This window comes from Fukomys damarensis, unplaced genomic scaffold (assembly GCF_012274545.1).
Source record: "Fukomys damarensis isolate Sample0158 unplaced genomic scaffold, DMR_v1.0_HiC HiC_scaffold_37, whole genome shotgun sequence".
NCBI lineage: Eukaryota > Metazoa > Chordata > Mammalia > Rodentia > Bathyergidae > Fukomys > Fukomys damarensis.
Window position 1 is genome coordinate 47,127,951 of NW_022900949.1, and position 23,855 is coordinate 47,151,805.

Sequence of the window (23,855 nt, forward strand, 5' to 3'; positions counted from 1 at the left end):
TCATCATCTGATGGACCTCTGAGAGCAACAAACTTCTCCTACAGCATAACAGCAATATCCTAAGGCCACATCAGGTTAACAAGAGTCAACACACCTTTTCTCTAGGGTGTGGAGCCACTGGTGGGTTGGCCAAGGGGAAGGCAATACTGGGGGCTTGAGGCGTAGGGATCAGATGATCATCTTTTATTGGAGTTTCCAGTTCTTCAGAGGTTGGGTGTTTTGGGCCTCCAGTCCCACATTTGTTTTCAGGATCACTGATAGCTGAGGACAGTAAAATGCTGGTGTGATACTAACCAAATACAACCAAGAACAAATCTGGGGATACATTCTCATCTGTCTTATGTAAGATGAAATCAAACACAAATTCTACAATGTAAAAAGTACATGCAAAAGAAGTATCCTATGAAAAATCTAAATGTTAAAACAGAAACACTTAATCTGCTGGAAGATAAAATAGGTAAAACTCCTGAAAGACACATGCATAGGCAAGGACTTTCCAAACAAAACCCTAACAGCACAAGAAATAACACCAAGAATCACGAAATGGGATCATATCAAATTAAAAAGCTTCTGCATAGCAAACACCCAAAAAGAGTAAAGAGACAGAATGGGAAACAATTTTTTCCAGAATGTGAAAAATTCCCTACAGAATGGGAAAAAAATTTTGCCACCCATTCCTCAGAGGACTAAGATCTAGTAATATAAAGGATTCAAAAAAATTAGACTCCTCCCTCAATAAAAGACCCAATAAAAAAATGGACAACCAGGGCCAAGTATTTAGCTCAGTGGTTCTGCTGCCTGTCTCGCAAGTGCAAGGTCCTGAATTTGATCCCCGGTACCAAAAAACCCGAAAAAACAAAAAATGGGCAACCAAAATAAAGAGGTACTTCTTAGAAGTCTAAATGACCTATAACGTCCCACATTGCTGGCCATTAGAGAAATATAAATTAAAACAACACTGAGATACCATCTTACTCCAGAAAGAATGCTGATCATCAAGAAATCAAATAATAATAAATGCTGGTGATGTTGTGAAGGGATGGGGAGGCTAAATTGTTGATAGAAATTAAACTAGTACAACCACTATGGAGATCAGTATGGAGATTCATTAAAAAAATGAAAATAGAAATTTCATTCAATCCAGCTATTATTCCCTTCTAGGAATCTTCTTAGAAGAGTTAAAGTCATCATTTTGCAGTGATACATGCATACCCATGTTTATACCCATGTTTATAATAGCTAATCCATAATAGCACAATTTATAATAGCTAAATCTTGGATGCTGTCTATAGGTCCATCAACAGATGAACAGATACATAAAATGTATTTATACACAATGGATATAATATACAATATTGAGGCATTTATAGGGAAATGGACATTAAGTGAAATAAATCAAAACAAATCAAGACACAAGCTTAAATATTTCATGGTTTCTCTTATATGAGAAACCCAAACTATAAATAAAGGCTAACTAATAGAAAGTAGAGATCGTTTTCAAAGGGGAAGAGGGACACGAGACGGAGGGAGAAGGGAAGGGAAGGAAAAGTGATTAAAAGAGAATAAAAAACAATTGGAAATAGAACTTTTTCAAATGGGAAGAGCAACAAGAATTGGGAGGGTGCACGAAGGGATGGGTGACGAAAGGGATAAAAAAGAATTTAGATGTTATATATATATGTACAAACTCATGATAAATGTAATAATGTACTGCAAACATGTACTAATTAAAAAAATGAAAAAATCAAAACAAAAAAGAATCTTATTTCTAGAATGTATAAGTATATGCAATTTATTAGCTTTAAAAGGACAAATGTCTTTTTAAAAAGGACAAATGTCTAATCCTTTCTTTAATTACTAAGTATAATCCAAATTTGTAAAGTGAAAGCAATTATTCACTTGGAGAAAATAAGAGGCAGAGATAAGTATATACATCAAGTGTAGAAAATAATCATGCAAGCCAGGCGTGGTGGCACACGCCTGTAATCCCAGCACTCGGGAGGCTGAGGCAGGAGGATCACTGTGAGTTCGAGACCAGCCTGGGCTACATAGTGAGTTCCAGGTCAGCCTAAACTACATAGTGAGACCCTGTCTCAAAGAAAATAATAACGCAACGTGAACAAGAAGTGAAAAAAGATGACAGGAAGCATGATGCTTTCAAGGTAAAGTTCAATGAAGAGCTAGAAATGCAGCTCATGGGCAGAAAAGTTGCCTGGCATGAGAAGGCCCTGGGTTCAATCCTCTGTACCACCCAAAGCATATGGGGGTGGGGGTAGGGTGATTAAAATTCAGGAAGAAAAAGAGACTTCAGAAAAGATCTCATAAAATTCAAAGAGCAAATATAAGTAGATGCTGGGTAGAATGCAGAAGACTCAAATGAGAATGAGATGATAGTGAGAGAACTAAGTGCAAAAAAAAAAGAACTAGAATGAAAGAAGAATGGTGCTAAGCAGGTATGGGGGAAAATGCCTAATCCTAAATCTCCAAATTTAATGATCAAAATATATATATATATTTTTTCTGGTACCAGGGATTGAACTCAGGACCTTGCACTTGTGAGGCAGGTGCAATGCCAATGAGGTAAAACCCCGGCCCTAAAAATATATTCTTAAATTTACTGATTAAAGTACCTCAATTTATAAATTATTTTTCTGATTCAAGTTTAAACCCAAATTCAAACAATCTATATAGTTTTTCAATTGTATGCGCAAGTCAGGGAAATATAACATTTATCTTTAAGAGGTCAGCATGTACCTAATACAAACAATTATACAGATTTCTTTCTTAGTACCTTTTCTGGCAATTTTTGAATCACATAAAGGCTCTTGAAAAGGAGAATCCTCCAAGTTTTTAACATCAGCCTGAAGCTCTGAGTACTGTGTGGAACAAGTAGGCCACTGCAAACTGCTGGCAAGCCTCGCTCTCTCCTCCCTAGCTGTAGGGTCATCCCAAATGATCTGTTCATTTTGGGAGGGCTCTGTGTTAACATCAGGTGCTATTTGACGAGACTGCCTAAGGAAAAAAAGTGACAATTTTAAATCAACAGCCAACAAAATCCAAATGCGCAAAACTCACTTTCATATGCCCACATCTAGCACAAAGTAGATATCTGATAATATTTACTGAATGAACCCAGGGAAATGTTTTCTTTTTGAAATATTTCTCCCATAAATGTAAACATATTTTGATTGAATGTCCGTATATTTACATGTCAAAGGGAAAGTTCAGCACTGTTAATTTTTTTTTTTTTTTCCGGTACTGGGGATTGAACTCTGGTCCTTGTGCTTGCAAAGCAGGCACCAGAACCACTCAGCTAAATCCCCGGCCAACACTGTTAAATTTTTTAAAAATTGTAAAATAATTGCTGCATTTAAAAGTTCTGTAGTTCTTCATTATATAAAACATGGTAATATTTAGAAAACAGTGGTTACTTTCCTGGATAGTTTTTAATCACTTGAAATAATTAAATTAGCTCACTTTTGTAAAGGCTCCTTTCTGAGGTCTTTTGGTCTTTGATGACCGTATTTCCCAGAATGTAAGGTTGACTAATCTTATATTGAATTTTTTGGTATAATCACATGGTATAATCATAACAATTTTACCTGAGGATAATAGAATGCCAGCTATTTTCTTCATATATATTTAGTAAAAACAATTTACCAAGGCTGATAGTGACCTGAAAGTTCCTTTGCTTCTAAAAGGAGGAGAGACTTTGGGTGGGGGGGAATGGGTATCAAACTTGGGACCTTGTGCTTGTGGAGACAGGCCACAGCACCACTGAACTAAATGCCCGGCCCCTAGGGATATAGACTTTTACTCTCAGAGTATATTTATTTCTCCTGACTTAGCACAGGACTTACTGCAGTATATCAAACAAAAGCTACTTGTCACAGTACTGATATAAAGAATTGTCTTCAGGCCGGGGATTTAGCTTAGTGTTTCCACTGCCTGCCTCAAAAGCACAAGGACCCAAGTTAGATCCCCAGTCTTCAGAAAAAGAATTCAATTCAATTAATCAACTGGAAAATATAATCCCAACACTCATCACACAATTAGAGAATTTTCCTGCATCAGACAGTTATATTACTGAACTTAAATCACATTAATTTATCACACTTCATAAAGACACTAATGAAAGACGACTTGCAGAATTGCTTCACGAAGTGCCAAGAATGATGGGATAAGTTTAAGAACTGCATCCACCTTTCCTAGAAGATAGAATTTTTAAATAAAGAGTACAAATGCATGCAAAGTTCCAATAAAAAATAACTTTAAAATGTGTATGTGTACTTTCTGTTTATTACTAATACTAAAGTACAGAGGGGACTTTCAAATCAGGTAAAGTGGATCTTAAGATCATTTCTATCTCAGGGGCGGCAATAAAAATTAGCAATCATGCCTCTTTCTGGAGTCAGTGCTTACAATGGGACAAACCTCTGTCTGCCTCCTACCCTCAAGTAAGAACTCTAAAACTACTTGAAGCAAGGTAAAGAAAGTGGAAAATCTAGTCATCAGAAAGCCAAAACCCACAGAAATAATGGAATAGATTACATATTATTTGAACAAAATTAGGCCCAGGAATATAGTACTTTCACTGGTCTTAACATTCTACACTTCTGCTTTTCCACTTATTTAAAAAACAAAAAAATTAGTCCAACTCAAAAACTGAGTCAAGCACCTCTCTCAAATCACCTAATATTTCTCCCATCAGTGCTAAGTACATACCTCAGCGCCTCTAGGACTCTACTCCGTCCACTTCGAGTGGAACGAGTGCTCTCGGGGGTTGAAGAGGCACTGTTACAACCACTTCTTGACAGGGAAGTCCTCTGACCTTGGGGTTTCACTATGGAAGTTGCAGACATTATCTCCTGCAGCTGCTTTTGGAAGTTCTCTCTCATCTCCAAGGTCTGTGTCAGAGCTTGAAACAAATATACCAATCAAGGTAAACTTCTCTTTGTGAGCATCTTATATTAATTTTGTCCAGATCTGGTTCAACACAAATTTATTGACTTGACAGAATAATTATCAAAGGCTATAGTAATGTTCTAAGGCTATGAACTCCAAAGAATATAAGATAGCCCTTACCACAGGATTGTAAATGAAATAATTAGGAAGCCCTTCACAGATCTGTAGTGATGAGCCTTTGTAGAGTTCCCTGCCTGCTTATGACCCATTCTCCTACTGTGCACCACACTCTTACAGGACAATCGTGTAAGTATGTGCCTCACTTTCAACTATAGTCACCAAAAACAGAGACTAGAACGTATGTATCTTTTGACTTTTTTAAAAGACAATGAAGTAGACACTGATTCTGGAATGAACAGAGTGGAATTAACTAGGGAAGTCATAGGCAAAGCTCTGGTAAGATAGGTTAAGTAAGGAAAATACTAATCTAGTAAAGAGAGCAGGTATATCTATAAGGTTATTAAATGCAACAATGGAATAGTAAGAAATTAAAAATAACCTGAAAATGCCAATCAACAAGAGATGGCAAAATAAAGCAGGGCCACCATACAATGAATACTAGGCGAATTTAAAAAACAAAAAGACGGAAGCAGGTCCTTATGCACAGTCATATCTAGTTTACTCTGCTTCACAAATACTATGTGCTATGGCTTGGACAATCTGAGTGAATCCCTAAAGATTCATGGCCTGGTAGCCTGGTCCCCAGTGAAGTAAGTGGGGCCTAGTGGAAGATGGTTAGGTCACCAGAGGTGCTTCCCCCTTCTTTAAGTTATTAGTACAAGTTTGCAATATATAATGAATACATTCATCATGGGGCATTGGTACATATGCATAATAAGTTTTCTTCTTTCTTTCTTACCCTGACCCCCTCCATTCTCCTTCCATTCCAAAATCTCTTTCAATCTGTAAAAGGTCTATTTCCCTATTTTCTATCATCTATCTTTTATTTGCTATTTAAATTATGTATATTTTGGGTCTCTCATATAAGAGATACCATGCAACATGTAACCTCTTGTCTGATTTTGTTTACCATTATGGTCTCAAGTGGAGTACCACTCTCCAGAGTGACTAATATAGTTCTCAGCAGGCTCCAGTTAATTCCTTTGAGAGTGAATTGTTATAAAACGAGAAAGCCTAGACCCAGAATTTTCCTCGCTTTCCCCCACAGCCATAAATACTATAGCCTAATGCCAGATTTCATGATGTGATATATGATAATAAGGCCCTCATCTGAAGCAAACTCAAGGGGCTGCTCAATCCTGGGTTTTCAGTTCCAAAACTGCGCTAAATTACATTGCTTTTCCATATGCATTGTCCAGGACTGTGTCACAACAACAGAAAAAAATTAACAGCTTTGTTTTGTTTTGTTTGGTTAGGACTTTTGTTTGGTGGTTTTTGATTTGGTTTGTGTTTTGTTTGGTTTGTTTGCTATGCAATTCAGGCTGGCCTTGAATTCACTATGCAACCTAGGCTGGCCTCAAACTTGCAGTGATCCTCCTGCTGCCAAACCTCTGAAGTGCTTGGATTACAGGTGTGCACCACCACACTTCATTAACACAATGTATGGGGGGTGGTACTGGGGATCACACTCAGGACCTTGCACTTGTGAGTCAGGTGTGGCACCACTGAGCTAAATCCCTGGCCAAACACAATGCATTTTTTACCAAATGAAGATTTGTGGCAACCTGTATTGAGTAAATCTATCAGCACCATTTTTCTAACAGCATGTGATCACTTTCTATGTAACATTTTGGTGAATTTTCACAATATTTCAAACTTTTTCCTTATAATTTTATCTGTTACAGTAATATGTGACCAATGATCTTCAATGATTGTTTCCCATCTCCCACTCTCTTTCCTAGAACCTCCTTATTCCTTGAGAAACAATACTGAAAAAAGTGTCCAGTTAACATACTACAGTGGCCTGTAAGTGTTCAAGTGAAAGGAAGAGTTGTATCTCTACCTTTAAATCAAAAGCTAAAAATGATTAAGCTCAGTGAGGAAATTACATTTAAAAAGCAAGACAGATCAATGATAAAACCTTATTGGATAAGGAGTTGCTTCTTACTGGTGATCAAAGAAAGTAGTTTCTTGGGATGGAATTTACTCTAGTAAGGATGATGTAATCAACGTTGAAATAAACAATTCAGAGTATTATATAGCAAAGCCAGGCATGGTGGCCCTTGCCTGTAATCCCAGCAATGGGGATGCTGATACAGGAGGACTGCTGAGAGTTCCAGGCCAGTGTGGGATACATAGAGAGACCCTGTTTCACAAAACAAAACAAAACAAAAACCCAAGGATATGATATAGGCATAGTTGACAAATCACAGGTAGGATATGACTCCAGTTTGGAAAGGAGTTGTACTATGCATACTACAGAGAAACTTTTCATGAAAGGAAGCATCAGTGTGGCAAATGTTTCAGCAACTACTATGACCTGAGTTAGCAGAGGCAAGACTCTCTATCAGCAGAAAGATTCTCTCTTCCTGAAGGATCAGATGGTCATTGGCATGTTTTAACAATAAAGTATTTTTCCCCCTTATAAAGTTTTGTTTTATTTTTAAGGTGCTGGGGATGGAACCTATGGCCTTGCAAATGCTAAGCAAGCACTCTACCACTAACCTACATCTCCAGCCCACAATATAAGTTTTGTGTTTTTGCATTTTTTTATTTTATTGGCATATTTTAGATATACATGATACCATTCATCACAGAGAATTTATACCTGGTACATGATATATCTTGCTTCTTTGACCATTCCCTTCCCCTCCTTTCAACCCTTCTTTCCCTCCTTTACAAAGCTTTGTTTCCATTTTGTTCCTCGTCTCATCCTTCCTTTCCTCTCCCTTCTTCCCCTTCTCATTTGAATATGTCTTTTAAAATTATGTGTCTATTTTAAAAGGCATAATGCTAATGCATCTTTAAGAGATTTTTTTATATAAACTAAAAAGCCACAAAAATCTATGTGACTCGCTTTATTGTGACAAGTGCAGTGATTTGGAACTAGCCTGTAGTATTGTATCTCCACAGTTTGCCTATATCAATATAAAACAATCCCCAAGCTAAACTATTAAACAAAAAGATCAGGGTAAAAGAGCATACAGGAGGGTTGGAGATATAACTCAGTGGTAGACCACTTTCTAGGATGCATAAGGCCTCTCCTGGATTTGATCCCCAAACACCAGAGAAACAAAATGTTAGTTCACATTTACAAGTTTTTTAAAAGATAGGGAAAGAGAAAACATATTTAATATATATACTTAAACATGCATAAAACAGCTCTAGGAAGATAACAAATTAATTAATACTGGGAAACAAAGGTGAGGGAACTCTTCATACTTCCTTCTGTATCCTTAAAACTATGTGAATATGTTAAGATACATTACATAATGAAACTAAAATATCACTAAAAAGATCTACAACAAAGAATTTTAAAAAAATCATTAACTCCCACTTTTAATGGATCAGAGCTGTAGCACATTAACTCTGTAAAATACCTAGAATCCAGAATTGATTCTCAAATATATAGTCTGCTAGCATTTAGCAATATAACTAATTTTACTTTTTCCATCTGATGTGAAGTATTTGCAAGACATTTATTTATAAAAATTTTCTTTTTGCAATTTAAAACATTTTACCTCCTTTAGAATCATTCCTTCCACTTCCATTTGACAGTGCTGATTCTTTGTTATTGGCAGTCATATTATCTACATCATTTTCTTCTACAGTCAAATGATCTAGCTATTGAAAGAGAAAAATCATAATTTCTCAAATGAAGCTGTAAGTTCTTAGAGAAATCTATGACTATACTTTCTGTGTTGTGCACATCACCTACCTGATTGTCCTTTCCTGCAGAAACAGCTGAAAGTACTTGACCATTACAGAGTCGGTCATCTTGCACTGCACTGATATCCAGGCTCATTTTGGGATTATAAGTATGAGGATAAAGGGATTCTGGAAGATGTTTATATTCTTGGGCACACTGAAACACAAAGGTGTGCTTTAAAACAGAACTGAGCAAAACCTTAGCAACTAAATGGTGTTAAGCAGCATAATATAACAATCAATATAGTATGTCATAAGATTACAAAGACTCATGAAGTTAGTTTTAAGAATTTTAATTTACAGTGAAAATCTGTATAAAATTTTCAAATTATAAAATTTTCATTCATACCATTTTTTAACTAGTGAAAGGAAGGGTACTCATTAGGGCCAGGGATTTAGTTAGTGGCACCACACCTGCCTCACAAGTGCAAGGTCCCAAGTTCAATCTGCAGTACAGCAAAAATAAATAAATAAATAAATAAAAAGAGTGCTCACTAAAGATTTGTTAAGTATTTAAAGACCTTAAGAATGTGGTGGTGGTGGCACACACCTATAATCTCAACTACTGGGGAGGCTAAGGCAGGAGGATTGCAAGATCAAGGCCAGCCTGGGTAACTTAGTCCCTGTGTCAAAATAAAATATACAAACAGAGCTGGGAATATAGCTCAGCAGTCCTTGGGTTGTATCCCCAGTATTGAAGGAAAAAGAAAGGAAGACAAGAAGAAGATAGAAGAAGGAAGAGGAAGAGGAGGAGGAGGAAAATTGAAAAGAAAAGCAATGTGAACTGTGATATGGGTTAGATCTTTACCATTCCCAAAAGCCCATGTGTCAGAGACTTGATCAGCCTAGCACTAAGAGTTGAGGCCTAGTAGGAAATGGGCGGGGGGCTTGTCCTTGAAGGGCACAGTGGACCCCAAATCTCTTCTCTTTTACTTCCCAGCCACGAGGTAAGTACTCTCCCATGTGGTCTTTCCATGATGTGCCTCCAGTTAACCAAGACTGTCAAACTTCTTCACATACACTGACCCACCTGTACTGAAATGTTTGTACATATTTTCAATTAAAGTGAAGAGAGGGAGGAAAACATTGCTTACTTCTAAAAGCCAATGCTCTGAAACAATGTGTACTCCTCTTTCTTTTACAGATTTATACTCTCGGTTGCTATCATTTGGCCGGCCTTGGTAGATGAAATGAGTCACAGTCTCATCGAAACTCCACCTGAAACAACCAAATACAAGAAAATGAGTAACTAAGAGAAATATCCACACTGGTTAAAATGATCACTGGGTAGGGGATTTAGCTCAGTGGCTCCACCACCTGCCTTGCAAGTACAAAGACCCGGGTTTGATCCCTGGTACCAAAAAAAAAAAAAAAAAAAAAAAAAAAAAAAAAAAAAGAGATGATCATTATTCACTATGAACAGAATATCCTGACCTACACAAAACTTTCAGAACTAGAGTAAGCAAGACCATCAAACTGATAAGACTCCACTCACTGGCAAATGTTACGATACATCTTAAGGTATATAAATGAAGAGATATGTTTTTATGGCTTATATTTAGATGTCACCTGAAGATTCATGAGCTAGTACATGGGGCTTTTTGGAGGTGAATGGATTATGAGGCATTGTATTCACTGGTGGATTAGTCCAGCTATGAGTTTATAGCTAAATGTGTGTTAGGAGATATGCCTGCTCTAAGAAGTGGTTACTGTGTCCTAAAGAACAAGGTGACTAAGATATGTTTTGAATGGTATTCTTTCTTTATACTTCTCGGAATGGCTTTGATTTTCTTTCATAATTTTCATTATCACTTTATAGCAACAATAAATATTTTTTATTTTTTATTGAGTTTATTTGTGCATTTTAGGTATACAGTACAATTACATTCATTATTGGGATCTTTTACCTTTACATGACAGGTCTTGGGTGCTCGCTTCGGCAGCACATATACATGACAGGTCTTGGTTCTCATTTTGTCCCCGTCCCTGCCCTCCCTTCACCCCTCCTCCCCTCCCCATTTACAAACACTTTATTTCCATTTTTTCATTTTCTCATATTTTTTTCTTTTCCCTAATTACCTTTCCCCTACCCTTCCCACTTTTCCTACACCTTTAGCCCTTTTCTTCCTTTTTCACATTGTCAATTATCTCATTAGGATCTTATGTACTATTATAGTTTATTCACACCAGAGAAGCTATTCAGTATTTACACATGTGACTTATTTATTTCACTTAGGAGTATATCCTCAATATGTATCCATTTTCCTATGAATGAATCTAATTTCTCATTCTTTATGGCTGAGTAGTATTCCATTTTTATAGAAAAACCACATCTTCTTTATCCAGTCTCCAATGGATGGGCAAATGGGCTGTTTCCAAGTTTTAGCTATTACAAACTGTGCTGCTATAAACATAGGTGTGCATGTATCACTGTGATATGATTCTTTTAATTCTTTTGGAAAGATGCCCAGCAGAGGGATGGCTGGGTCAAATGGAACCTCTAGTCCCAGCTCTTTGAGGTATCTCCATATTGATTTCCATAGTGGTTGGACCAGTCTGCACTCCCACCAACAATGGAGAAAGGTTCCTTTCTCCCCACAACCCCACCAACATTTGTTATTGGTTGATTTCTTGATAGCAGCCATTCTTTGTGGGGTGAGGTAGAATCTCAGTGTTGTTGAAATTCCAACAGCATATTTCACAGAACTTGAGAAAACAATCCAAAATTCATTTGGAACAAGAAGAGACCTAGAATAGCAAAAGCCATCCTAGGCAACAGAGATATGGCAGTGGGTATAACAATTCCCAATTTGAAATTATACTACAAAGCCACTGTGATAAAAACAGCATGGTACTGGCAAAGAAACAGACCTGAGGATCAGTGGAACAGATTGAAAGACACAAAATCAACTCCAGATATACTCAGCTACCTCAACTTTGACAAAGGAGCTGACTGTCCCCACTGGAGAAAAGATAGCCTTTTTAATAAATGGTGTTGGAAAAACTGGATGTCAACCTGCCACAGATTAAAATTAGACCCTTATCTTTCACCATGCACTAAATTAAAATCCAAGTGGATTAAAGATCTAAATATTAAAACAGAAACACTAAACTTGCTGGAAGATAAGTTAGGCAGAACTCTGGAAGACATTGGCATAGGAAAAAACTTTATGAAAAAATCCTCAGTACCACAGGAACTAGCAAAAAGAATCAACAACTGGGATCTCATCTTATTAAAAAGCTTCTGCACTGCAAAAGAAACCATCAACAGAACCAAGAGACAACCTACAATGTGGGAAATTTTTACCAGCTGCTCCTTAGACAAAGGACAATTATCTAGAATATATAAAGAACTCAAAAGAATCAGCCCCTGCAAATATAAAGACCCGTTTCAAAAATGGGCATCTGAAACAGACATTTCTCAGACAAAGAAGTAAAAGCAGCAAGTAAATATATGAAAAAATGTTCCACATCACTGGTCATTCGAGAGATGCAGATATAGATTTTTTTAAATTAATAAAATGTTGCAAAGCATCCAAATCTGTCCTCTGGTTCTTGGTTGTCATTATTCATTATATATTTGCTCTATGTCCTACAACAGACTGTACATTTCCAATCATCACCTCATTCACTCCTCACAAAAACATTGTCACACTGGTATTATATCCATTTTACAGATAAGAAACTGAGGGATGGCCGGGCGTGGTGGCACACACCTGTAATCCTAGCATTTGGGAGGCTGAGACAGGAGGATCACTGGGAGTTCGGACCAGCCTGGGCTACAAAGTGAGTTCCAGGTCAGGCTCAACTACACAGTGAGACCCTGTCTCAAAAAAAAAGGAAAAAAAAGAAAAAAAAAAGAAAAACTGAGGGATGTGGGTAAAGAATCTGTTGAAGATATTCAGTAAGTGTAGAGCCAGTTTGAATTCAAAACCCATGCTATTAACTCAGTGTGCTAAAATCTCTTGATTCTTCCCTTGTAATATTTTAGGAAAATGGAAAAATGTACAACATGTCATCTTTCCAAAGTTCAAAAATGAAAGAGAAATAAAAACTGCATTTCTAGCAGGGTTATGGTGGCACACACCTGTAGTCCTAGTACTTGGGAGGCTGAGACATGAGGCTCTCCATGAGTTGAAGACCAGCCTGGGCTACATAGCAAGACCCTGTCTGAAAAAAAAGTATTTCTAAATATAATTACCAAAACTGGGGCCTGGGATTCAGTTCAGTGGCTCCACACCTGCCTTGGGAGTGCAAGGCCCTAAGTTTGGTCCCCAGTACCGCAAAAAAAACCCACCAAAACAAAATGAAACAAAAACCCAAAATAAATTTCTCTTGTGGACACAATATGTTTTCCATTCCCCAAATAACAAATATCCCTGAACCTTTCAAACAGGCAAAAATTAAGCAAATTACGCACTAATATTACAAGCACCTAAATTATAAGCATCTCTAATTTCTAGTGCTCTGTGCATCCTTAAAAACATATTTAAAATATACCCTGCCTAATTCATTAGTGCTAATAACTGTCTGTAATTGCCATCAAATTATAGTATTTAAGTATCAGCACTTTAGTATTCCCTTTAAGGTTTTGTTTTGAGACAGGGTCTCACTATGTAGTCAAGGCTGGCCTTGAACTCATCATGTGGCCTAGGCTGGCTCTGAATTCCAGCAATTCTCCTGCCTCAGCCACCCTAGTGCTGAGATAAAAGGCATGTGCCACCATCCTGGAAATTTTATTTAAATATATTAAACAATCCAGATAATTCAGAAAAATAGAGGAGTTTTTGTTTGAATCAACTTGGTTTACCTTTTAACATCACTATGATAATTAAAATAGAAACTATGAGTTTTGGCCCTCTGAGGTCCTTTATTAGTGGTTGCAGATGGTACAGATCATGAATGGGCAAGTTTTTCTTACAGGCTAGCTGGTAAATAAATGCCTTAGGCCCTACAGGTCAATTCCTTTTCCAACTACTCACCTCTTGCCTTGTTAGGTGAAGGCAGTCAAAGACAATACATAAAAAGCATTGCTAGGTTCCAGTGAAATTTTACTATAGAAAGAGATGACCAGCCCACTGACCTTGGTCCAGGTAAGTGCTTTCATCAACTGTTACTTTGCTCCAAGAAGTGCTTTAGAAATTTGCAGGGTGACTTTGGCTGTTAAAGTAATATGTTCATATACTAGAGGGTACTACACTATGTGATAAGGTCCAGGGGTGCTAGAAATTCTAAGGAATAGTCACACAAGTATCCCATATTCTGCATGATTTTCTAATGTCCTAACAAAACCATGTAGAAAAAGACAGTATCAGATCATCTCTTTAAGACAGTCTGGTCCTAGAGATCATGGAAGGGCACACTTAGGATATTTATTTCAGAATGGATTGCCAAAGTGAACACATAAATACTGTAACCCTATTAAAAGGCATTTTAATTATTTACCAAGTTTGAGAAATCCATTTCAAGAACAGATTTTTTAATTTTATTTTTGTGGTAGTGGAAACCAAACCCAAGGTCATTCTACCACTGAGATAACATCATTTTTGAGACAAGGTTTCACTAAATTGCTCAGGCCTGCCTTGAACTTTTGATCTTTCTGCCTTGGACTAGTAGCTAGGATTAGCTAGGATTACAGGAGTGTACCATCCTGCCTGGCTTTCAAAAAAAACTTAATTAATGTAATTGAATAGTTAAATTCTGCTTAGAAATTTCAACAATAATTTTTTTTTTTAATACTTAAAGGACTGGCATTTTAAAACTTATAAAACATACCCTCCCATAGGGCTACTATGAGAAAGAAAAAAGGTATTGTTCAACCACCAGTAATAAAAATGTAAATAACAGATAACTATACAATTATGCATATTATAGATAATACAAATAACAAGAAAGCTTCACTAGCCCACAACAGGTGCATTAAACACTTAGATGCTTAGAACTATTACAGATAAATTTTATTTTTACATTATCCTGGCCCAATTTCTTTATCAAATAGAAAACTAACTGAAATAAGATTAAAGGGAAAGTTAAAACTAAGTCTATTTCTCAAACTGTCACACATAAAGCCAACCACTATACTATCCATGGACAGCTGGACACTAGTGATCAACAGAAAGAGCAAGCAGTTTCTCAACCCTTAACTAGGAAGCTGTCTCTGGCTTAGGCTTCCAGGTTGAGGGCAGATCTAACAGATTACATCTACAAAGTCTTAAAATGATAAAAATAAGCCAGTTCCAACTACTAAAAAGACTAAGGCAGGACCCAGGCATCATAGCAAGATCCTGTGTCTGTCTGTCTGACTTTGGCAATGCTGGGCATTGAACCCAGAGCCTCAGGAACACTAGGCGTGCTCTACCACTGAACTGCATCACCAGCCCAAAACTTTTCTCTTAAGAGTAAAAAGATACCAATTAAAACATGTTGAAAACAGATCATCTTAATTCAGAAGGGCCTCGGAGTACTTAGTACTACACACAGAAGAGTTCTAATCTGAAAATCATTATGGTAAAAATAAGTTTAATCTCAGGTCCCAGTGGATTACTGGACTATAAACTCCTGAACACAGGATCTCTTTAATACTGACAATTCATGAATCTCAGGTTTCTAGAATAGTGAGTAGAACAAAACAGGTTCTCAAATATTTGTTGAATGCATCTTAAGAAATACATACACATAAATGGATAAATGAGAGGATATTTTCAAAGGATGAGGTAAGTTAAAAATCAACTGGAGAGATTTCATACATAGTATTACAAACTAAAAAGCAAAAATCATGTATTCTGGAGAATGCTCACAATAACTTTAGGTTTTCTTAGGCCATAATACCTCCAAACAGAAAGATGTGTACTACCTGTAATCTGCTCCTAGAGAGGCTGCAATTCCATTTAGTTCACTCTGCTTTTTACTGAGTTTTTTACTCACACATACCACAACTTTGTGAAGTGGCTTTGGAGCTTCTTCCTGTACACGGAGAGAAAAAAAACAAAACAAAACAAAAAAACCCCAACAGATTAGACATTGTTTGAAATCTTTTACCTAAAATTTCCACTTGATAAGACAGCAGCCAAGTGTGGTGGCACATGCCTGTAGTTTCAACACTTGGGAGGCTGAGGCAGGATTGCCACACATTCAAAGCCAGCCGAGGCTACATAGTGAGTTCAAGACCAGCCTAAACTACATAGTGAGACTGTCTCAATAAAAAAGAGAGAACAAGCCTACCTTCTCCATTTGGGCATTTTTCAGCTGAGGGCTGGCAGAAAGAGCAACAGTATTTCGAGAGCTATTTGCCAAAGCAAGTTTCAAATTTTTGACAATGACTTCTGAGAGTGGTGGACTCAGTTTCTTCTTCTGTTTACTGGCATCTCCTGGAGTTTCCAAGGCTGCAAGTGCATCCTATGTATTTGAAAGAGAAGGAAAGTTTAGGGGAGGTGGAATGAGGGATAGGAAGGAAAAAGAGAGGAGGACCGAGGGGTATAAAAAGAGGGGAAGGAACTCCTCAAAATTAATGCATTAAAGAATTAATCTCTAGTTTTCATTCAAACAACAACAAAAAGAATAAACTATAATTTATATCTGTATACTATGAAAAAATAAATAAATCCCTACTGTCCAGCAAACCAGTTCAAGACTACCGGGCTTAGATTTTAACAGTTCATGCCACATTTATCTGAATCTAAAGAGTTAAAGTTATATTTAAAAGGACAAAAATGAAACACAGAGAAGGAAACACATGAGGATGGATATAATAAATAAGAAAATTGTAAGTAAAAAACAAGTCAGAATGAGTTAAAAATTGTGAAAAATCTTCAAGTGTATAAAATATGTTCCTGTTCCCAAAGTACCCACTATCCCCCCTCCTGGGAGGAAGCTACTGCCCAAGCAGCTTGCTCACTGTCTTCTTCATCTACACATCTATGTACACAACAGAATATATTTAACCTGGTGCCAATGATTAACACAGCAACTACTTATTTAAAAGAAAAACCATGTGAGAGACCAGGAGAAACAGAATATCAGTAAGAAACTCTAAAACAAGATAGGTGAAGTGGACAAAAAATAGGAAAGAAAATAAAATGTTTAAACAATGTAAGCAATAAATTAGATCTGGATGCATACAGGGGTGATCAAAATAACACAGTATGTGTTTAAATTTTTAAAATGTGTAACAGTAAAATACACACTGCCACTGATCTCCCTCAAAATATTCCCCTTGGCCTTCACATGCACTTAGCCCACTGTTGCTGCCACTTTCTGAAGCAGTTCTGGAACCCCTGTCACATGATCAAAAATAAGGTGAATGCAGTTTTCAAGTGCCATCAACCAGATTCATAAAAGTATGATAATGGGTGTGTTCTCATCTATCTTATTCACTGAATCTGGCACTGTGTGACTTCTGGCTCTGCCTCAAAGTCAAAATGGCCATGAAAGGTCAGTGTTTTAAATGGTTCAGAAAATCAAGGCAGCTGTAATAGCAAAACTATAGACACTCATGAAAGAGGTCTTCTCGAACTGTTTCAGAAAGTGGTAAGAATGATGGGATAAGTGAATTCAAAGAAAGGGGGAGAATTCTGGGGGGGCGGTTAATGGCAGTGTGTATTTTACTGTAATAAGTTTTTTAAAAATTTAAACATTTACCATATTTTTCACACCTGATATATTGGATATATACCAGACATTATGCCATCAAATATCAAAGCACAAAACATCTGTAAGTTCTGTCTGCCAAGTAAAAATAGTACGATACCCTAAGCACAATGGAACAGAACTAGAAATTTAAAAAACAAAATAGCCCTTCCAAATAGAAATTAAAAGACTATAATGAAAACACTATATATTTAAAGAGTAGAGTATATGAATATTTCTTATACTATTTTACCTTAATAATTTTTTAGTTAAAATTATTTCCAAAAGAAAAGTCAGAAAATCAAACAACTTATAGGACTAAGAATTTGCTAGGATAACTACTAGATACTCTTCTTACTGTACTATCTACTGGCGGAGGTATCATCTGGTACTTCTTGGACAATTTTTCATTCTCTACTAACAGTAAAATGTAACCCAGCAACTTCCTATCTAGGTATATATCACACTGTATACATGCATACATATTCTAAGAGATATGGAGAATGTTCATAGTAACATAATCCTGTAAGAATAGAAACCTACTAGCCAGGCGTGGTAGTGCATGCCTGTAATCCCAGCACTCGGGAGGCTGAGGCAGGAGGATCGCTGTGAGTTCGAGACCAGCCTGGGCTACATAGTGAGTTCCAGGTCAATCTCAACTACATAGTGAGACCCTGTCTCAAAAAAAAAAAAAAAAAAAAAAAAGGAAACCTACTCACCACCCAAAAGCTCATCCCCCTTATAGTACTAGAAATGTAAACCGTGTAAATCCATACAATTGAGTAAATAACATAGTTACATGGAGCAATATGGACAAATATCCTAAATGGTAGATGAACAGAAACAACAAAACAGACTCAAAAGAATACATATGCTGCCACTTATTTAAGTAAGAAGCAAACATAACGAAACTACAGTGTGAGAAACAGTAATGTCACCTCTTATGAAAAAGGGAGAAAGCAACAGTGAGAAAAAAGCAAAGTGGATTCTCAACTGTTAACACTGATATTCACTTAGTAATACATTTATTGTAGTTTTTTGTTTTATTTGTGGTATTGAGGATTGAATTCAGGATCTTTGCACTGAGCTATATATCCCGGGTCTTAAGGGATAAAAAAAAAAATTTCAAAGAGGTTCTCACTAAGTTGCTAAATTGTCCCAGACTGAGCTTGAGCTTGCAATCCTCCTGCCTCAGTTCCCCTGTTATGGGACTACAGAATTTAACCACCATGCCCAGTAATAATATATGCCAATGAAAACATTAATTTAAAGAGAATTTTTTTGTTAATTCTTGAGACCTAATAAATGGATAATTTTGTCATTATTCCAGGTGACATCTATGTTTTACACAAAGAACTTAATATATATCACTTCAATTTGACAAACCAATGATTAGAAGAGAAAGCTTTACTTTATATACTACCAAAAAATGGGAAAAAGGAGGGGGGGAGACACTGCAAAATAAACCGTGATTCTAAACAATTAAATCCCTTACATGTGTGTTTTGTTTGTTTTTTGTTTTTTTGAGACAGAGTCTCACTATGTAGTTGAGACTTACCTAGAACTCTCTATGTAGCCTAGGCTGGTCTCGAATTCATAGTGATCCTCCTGCCTCAGCCTCCCAAGTGCTGGGATTACAGGCGTGTGCCACCACGTCCATCTAGTTACATGTATGTTTTTCTGTTTGTTTTGTAGTGAGACTACTTCAGATCTGTAACTTTTACTGCAAGGTATCCATAAAAGAATGGTCTAAATGACTGGCAATACCTTGACTACTTCCTTGCCTACTAATATTATTTCATTTGCTATTCAAAGCGACTGTCAGCCATGAGTTGCAGAGATCATCTGGATTTATTCTGATTTTACAGACAAAAATAATGAACCTTAAAGAGGTTAGATTTAAAAGGCACCAAGAGGCAGAAAAGTTCACTCCAGATCTCACAGTTCCCAAAACAGAGACTGTCCTTTACTTGTTAAAGCAGGAGAAGCAAGAGTGTACAGTACAGTATGTTACTTCAAATGGATTTCATGGGCATGCTCAGAATTCTGAATTTGTTATAATAAAGACTGAAATTTTTCAAAGATAAAAAACCTACCTGGTATTTATTTTCTGGAGATGCACAATCCATAAACTTTAAAGTAAGTCTGCACTAAAACACACTAGCAAAACATTAAAATGCTGCTTTTTAAAACCCTATGCTATTTCTTTTTTCTTTTGGTACCGGGGATCGAACTTGGGTCCCTGCACTTGTGAGGCAGGTGGCGGAACTGAGCTAAATCCCCGGCCCTCCTATGCTATTTCAAAACATTAAGAGATCAATCACTGTAACAGGAGCAAAACATCAACAGATCAGTGGGTATAGTAATTTTGTAAAGTTTCATGGACAAATAAATCATAGGCAATGGTTTAAACAACAACTCGAAAAGCCAAAGAGCTACCAAGGAAAAGGGAAAAAAATCCTTTTGGGAAATAAAAGGAAACCATTTGAATTACATTAGCCTTTAATTTGTGAAAGAATTTTTCAAAAAGGAAGCCAGGCCAACAGATCAAACAAAGAAACAAAATCAACTCACCTCCCCTAAGGGAAATGACTGACAAGGAAGGTGATGCTACAGACATCTTCAGAAAGCAAGCCCTGGGTGCACTCATGGAATCTATACATACACAGGAATGTGTTTACATTATTTTTACAGTTTATTAAATCATTTCATCATACTCTTTCATTTGATCCTTAAAATAAACCTGTCAATTTTCAGGGCAAATCCTATCTTCTTTGTATAAAAGGAGAAAGTGATGCTCAGGTTAAATAAACTGCCTAGAGAAGTGGTGAACCTTTTAGCACTTTCAATGGTACAAACAGCCACCGTAGCACACGTGCAGTACGTTCGCCACCACTGGTCTAGAGTTCCATAGCTCATGGCAGATTTTGGTCTTGAACCAAGATGTCCTGATTTCAAACCATAACATATCAATGGTTGTTACCTAAACACTGAGTATTCAATACTATGAATCTCCCTGCCAACATCTCTGAAAAACTTATTAAAGCAAATTGTGCAGAATTTGAAGCTTTATCAACTGTAAAATTCTAACTCTGGGACAAACCTTTAAACCTTACCTTCACATCAAATGAAGGCTTGAAGAGCTTGTCCTTAGACAGAAATTTTGATGGTGTATCCAGGTGTGCTGAGGGCTCCTTCTGAAGTGGCTTTCCTACTGCTGGAGAGGCTGAAACCTGCCCAGTGTGTTGTGAGAGCACAGCATGGAAAACTTTACTCTGAAAGCGGTTCATATCCAAAGGAGTAACAGTCATTTTTCTGAGAGATTCCACATGTTTGCCAGGATGTGCTAAAGTATCCAGATTTAGAGTCTCGCTATTTGTTGGTTTGGTTTCCAATCTTTGTTCTACACATTTAAAATGAAAAGCAGCATATATGAGCCAATAACATTCACTTTCTTTTCTCTAAAGAAGCACACAAGAAGTAACACTCTTGCATCTCACTGGTACATAGTTTCTTTTTGTATTTTTAGTTTAATTCAATTAATTTGTTTTCATTTTGATTTTTTGAGATAGGATCTCACTATGTAGTTCAATTGGCCTGAATTCACTATGTAGCCCAGGCTGGTTTTGAAATCAGTGATCCTCCTGACTCATCCTCCAGAGTGCTGGGATTACAGGTGTGTGCCATCACATGCAGCTACCTTATTTGACTTTCATGTTATATCTCAGGAACATGTTAAACCATAAAGTTATATTCCTGGTCTCTAGGAAGTAAACCAGGTAATGTGTTAAAATATACACTGAATTGGAAAAGCATTAACTAAAACAAGTAATGAACACAGGCTTCCTATTTCATCTTGTTAAACATTAAAATCTTTTCAGAAAACCCACTGCCACAAATGCATCCATAAATGTCAACTTAAATCAATGGTGAAATTAAAAAAATCCCAAGCTGGTGATGTAGCTTAGTGGCAGAGTGTTTGCTTAGCATGAGCCAGGCTCTGGGTTCCGTCCCCAGTACCACCAAAAACACCCACCCAAAAACAAAAACAAACAACAACAATCCCAACTACACTCAAGTTTTTGGGAAGTCCACCAAGAAATTTTAATATGACCTATACTCACTTGAGTGTCCATCATAAATTCTCATTGTAGCTAGGTAAATAATGACGCTGAGAGGTGTTCCCAAGCTACTGACCTGTCCCTTAAGTTTGCCCATGATATCATCATCATCTACAGGTTATTTGTGTCCTTCCACCCCTGCCTCCCTTCCACCTTTTCTCAACACTGAACAAAACACCTTCTAGATGACTACTCCATGCCAGGCCTGATGTTAGACATTGGAAATACAGAATTCACAGGACATGCATGTGCCTTGCCTTACAGTTTAGTGAAGAGACAAAAGTAATTGGTGTAAGAAGCATAAAGGGGCAAAACAAAATATTATGGCAAGACAAAGGCAGTGCTTGCCGGGAGGTTCAATCCCTTGCACTGGAGAAAACAACTAAAAGAGCCAGTGAGTATGAAATGGTCTTGAAGAAATGTACAAAGACCCAAAGAAAAGCAGAAAAAGAAAGCACATTAGTTAAGTGGTTAGTATAAGCCACAAAAGGAGTTAAAGTAAAGAAGAAAAAAGCTCACACCTTTCATCTTCAAACTAAGAACCTCAAACATTCTTACACTGTTTTGCACCCACTAGCTTTGGAATATTTATGGTTGATAGTACAATACAAATTAAGAATTTATGCTGCAGACACACATTCATTTTGCCATCCAATGTCAAATGCTCAACAGTGGCTTACTGCAAATAAAATGAAAAGTAGAAATACACGATCTTCCCTACAGCAAACACACTGGAACACGAATATCCCAGAAACCATCAAGTAGTAAAGCATATATATGGAATAAAATAAAAGTAATAACCTGTGGGTAAATTTTCAATCAGAAAATGGCTTTCATCTGCTCTCTCTCCCATTCTAGCAGTCTCCAGCAGCCAAGCTATAGTGACTGCTGGTAAATTCCACTTCTTTGCAGCTTCATATTTGGAACCAACTGGTTCTTTCAATATAAGATGTGTACTGGCAAGCATGCCTTTCTTTGCATTGGATTTGCGAACGAAGTATTCTTGAACACTGAAATTTATATTTAAAGAAAAGCAAATGGTCACATACACAATGAGCTAGAAAACTAAGAACAAAGTTTCTATGAAGTTACTTAAGTTTGAGAAAACACACACTGAATAAAAATTGGCATGTTCTACATCCTGAGTTTGATTCCTGGTACCAAAAAAAAAAGGGGCATGTTTTACATGAAATTAAGCAAATCCCTTTATAAGTGCTCACTCTAGGATAAAAATATATTGCTATACCAATTAAACTCTATACAAAGTTAGACTTTCAAGACTAAGTACATAGTATCTACTTAATTAGTCATTACTCACCCACCCATCTTTTCCTCCTGAAAGGGGATATGAAGCAAAGTTATATAAATAACATTATATATATTTTCCCACTATAACTTTCCAAAGTATTTTCACATAATCTCATTGGTCATCTTAATATTTGTGAAATATGATTTTATAGCTATGGTAATATATAAAGTAACTTGATCAAGAGCAGATGATATTAAACAGAGAATATGGGGCAGAAACATAGATCCAACAGTTGAGATAGAAATAGAATTCAGTCTTTGCTAACTTCTGGGTCTTACGTTGTGGTTCAGTGGCGGTGAATCTATGGCGTATGTGCCACAGCATGTTGTTCCGTATCACTGAAAGCTCTAAGAGGCTTCCATCATGGTTCTAGTTCCTAACTTTTAAAACTTTTTTTTTTTTTTTTTTTAGTAGGAAAAATTTATTGAGGGAAAGTTTCTGTCTAAGAAAGACCAGAAAGTGGCTTGCCCCTAAAACATTTTTTAATGTGCTGTCTTTCCTAGTCCTTTTTCTGGAGGAGGGGATGGTACCAGGGATCGAACTGGGGCCCTTGCTGCCTTGTGAGGCAGGTGCCGGAACCACTGAAATAAATCCTAGTACTTTCACATTTAACCCACTGATCCAGTTGGCACTTTGGTATGAAACATGGCTCCAACTTTATCGAATTCTATTTATTCTCTCTCCTATTAATTAGAAATATCATTTTATCATAAATAAAATGGCTGTATTAGGTCTATCGCTAAACTTGTTCATTCACTGAAATTTCCTTTATTTAAAATCACTGTTTTTGAGTGAGGTTTACACACTGCTGTTTATTAACAGTTAGGACTAATCCCAATTATTCCATCTCAGAATTTTCACAACTTTCCTGCTTGCTAATCTTTCTACATAAATTTTGGAATTAGTTTGCTTAGTGCCCTCCCTAAAAAAATTTTCTTTGGTATAGTAGTCTCACCATGGATACATGGTTTCAATTGCCATGTTAACAGTGTTCTAAAATAGTAAAT

General features: G+C 36.7%; 1 protein-coding gene across 3 annotated transcripts in view; it reads right to left on the reverse strand.

Moving 5' to 3' along the window:
• Topbp1 (DNA topoisomerase II binding protein 1) overlaps nt 1-23,855 on the reverse strand; it is a 78,929-nt gene that overhangs the window by 20,266 nt on the left and 34,808 nt on the right. For all 3 annotated transcript variants that reach the window (XM_010625479.3, XM_010625480.2, XM_010625481.2), the window contains 10 exons: nt 22,341-22,549; nt 20,535-20,821; nt 16,015-16,188; nt 15,647-15,756; nt 9,888-10,011; nt 8,804-8,950; nt 8,607-8,709; nt 4,726-4,918; nt 2,792-3,012; nt 95-261 (listed from right to left, as the gene is read on the reverse strand). In XM_010625479.3, coding sequence (XP_010623781.1) covers nt 95-261; nt 2,792-3,012; nt 4,726-4,918; nt 8,607-8,709; nt 8,804-8,950; nt 9,888-10,011; nt 15,647-15,756; nt 16,015-16,188; nt 20,535-20,821; nt 22,341-22,549 — 1,735 coding nt within the window. The remainder of the gene's footprint in view (nt 1-94; nt 262-2,791; nt 3,013-4,725; nt 4,919-8,606; nt 8,710-8,803; nt 8,951-9,887; nt 10,012-15,646; nt 15,757-16,014; nt 16,189-20,534; nt 20,822-22,340; nt 22,550-23,855) is intronic.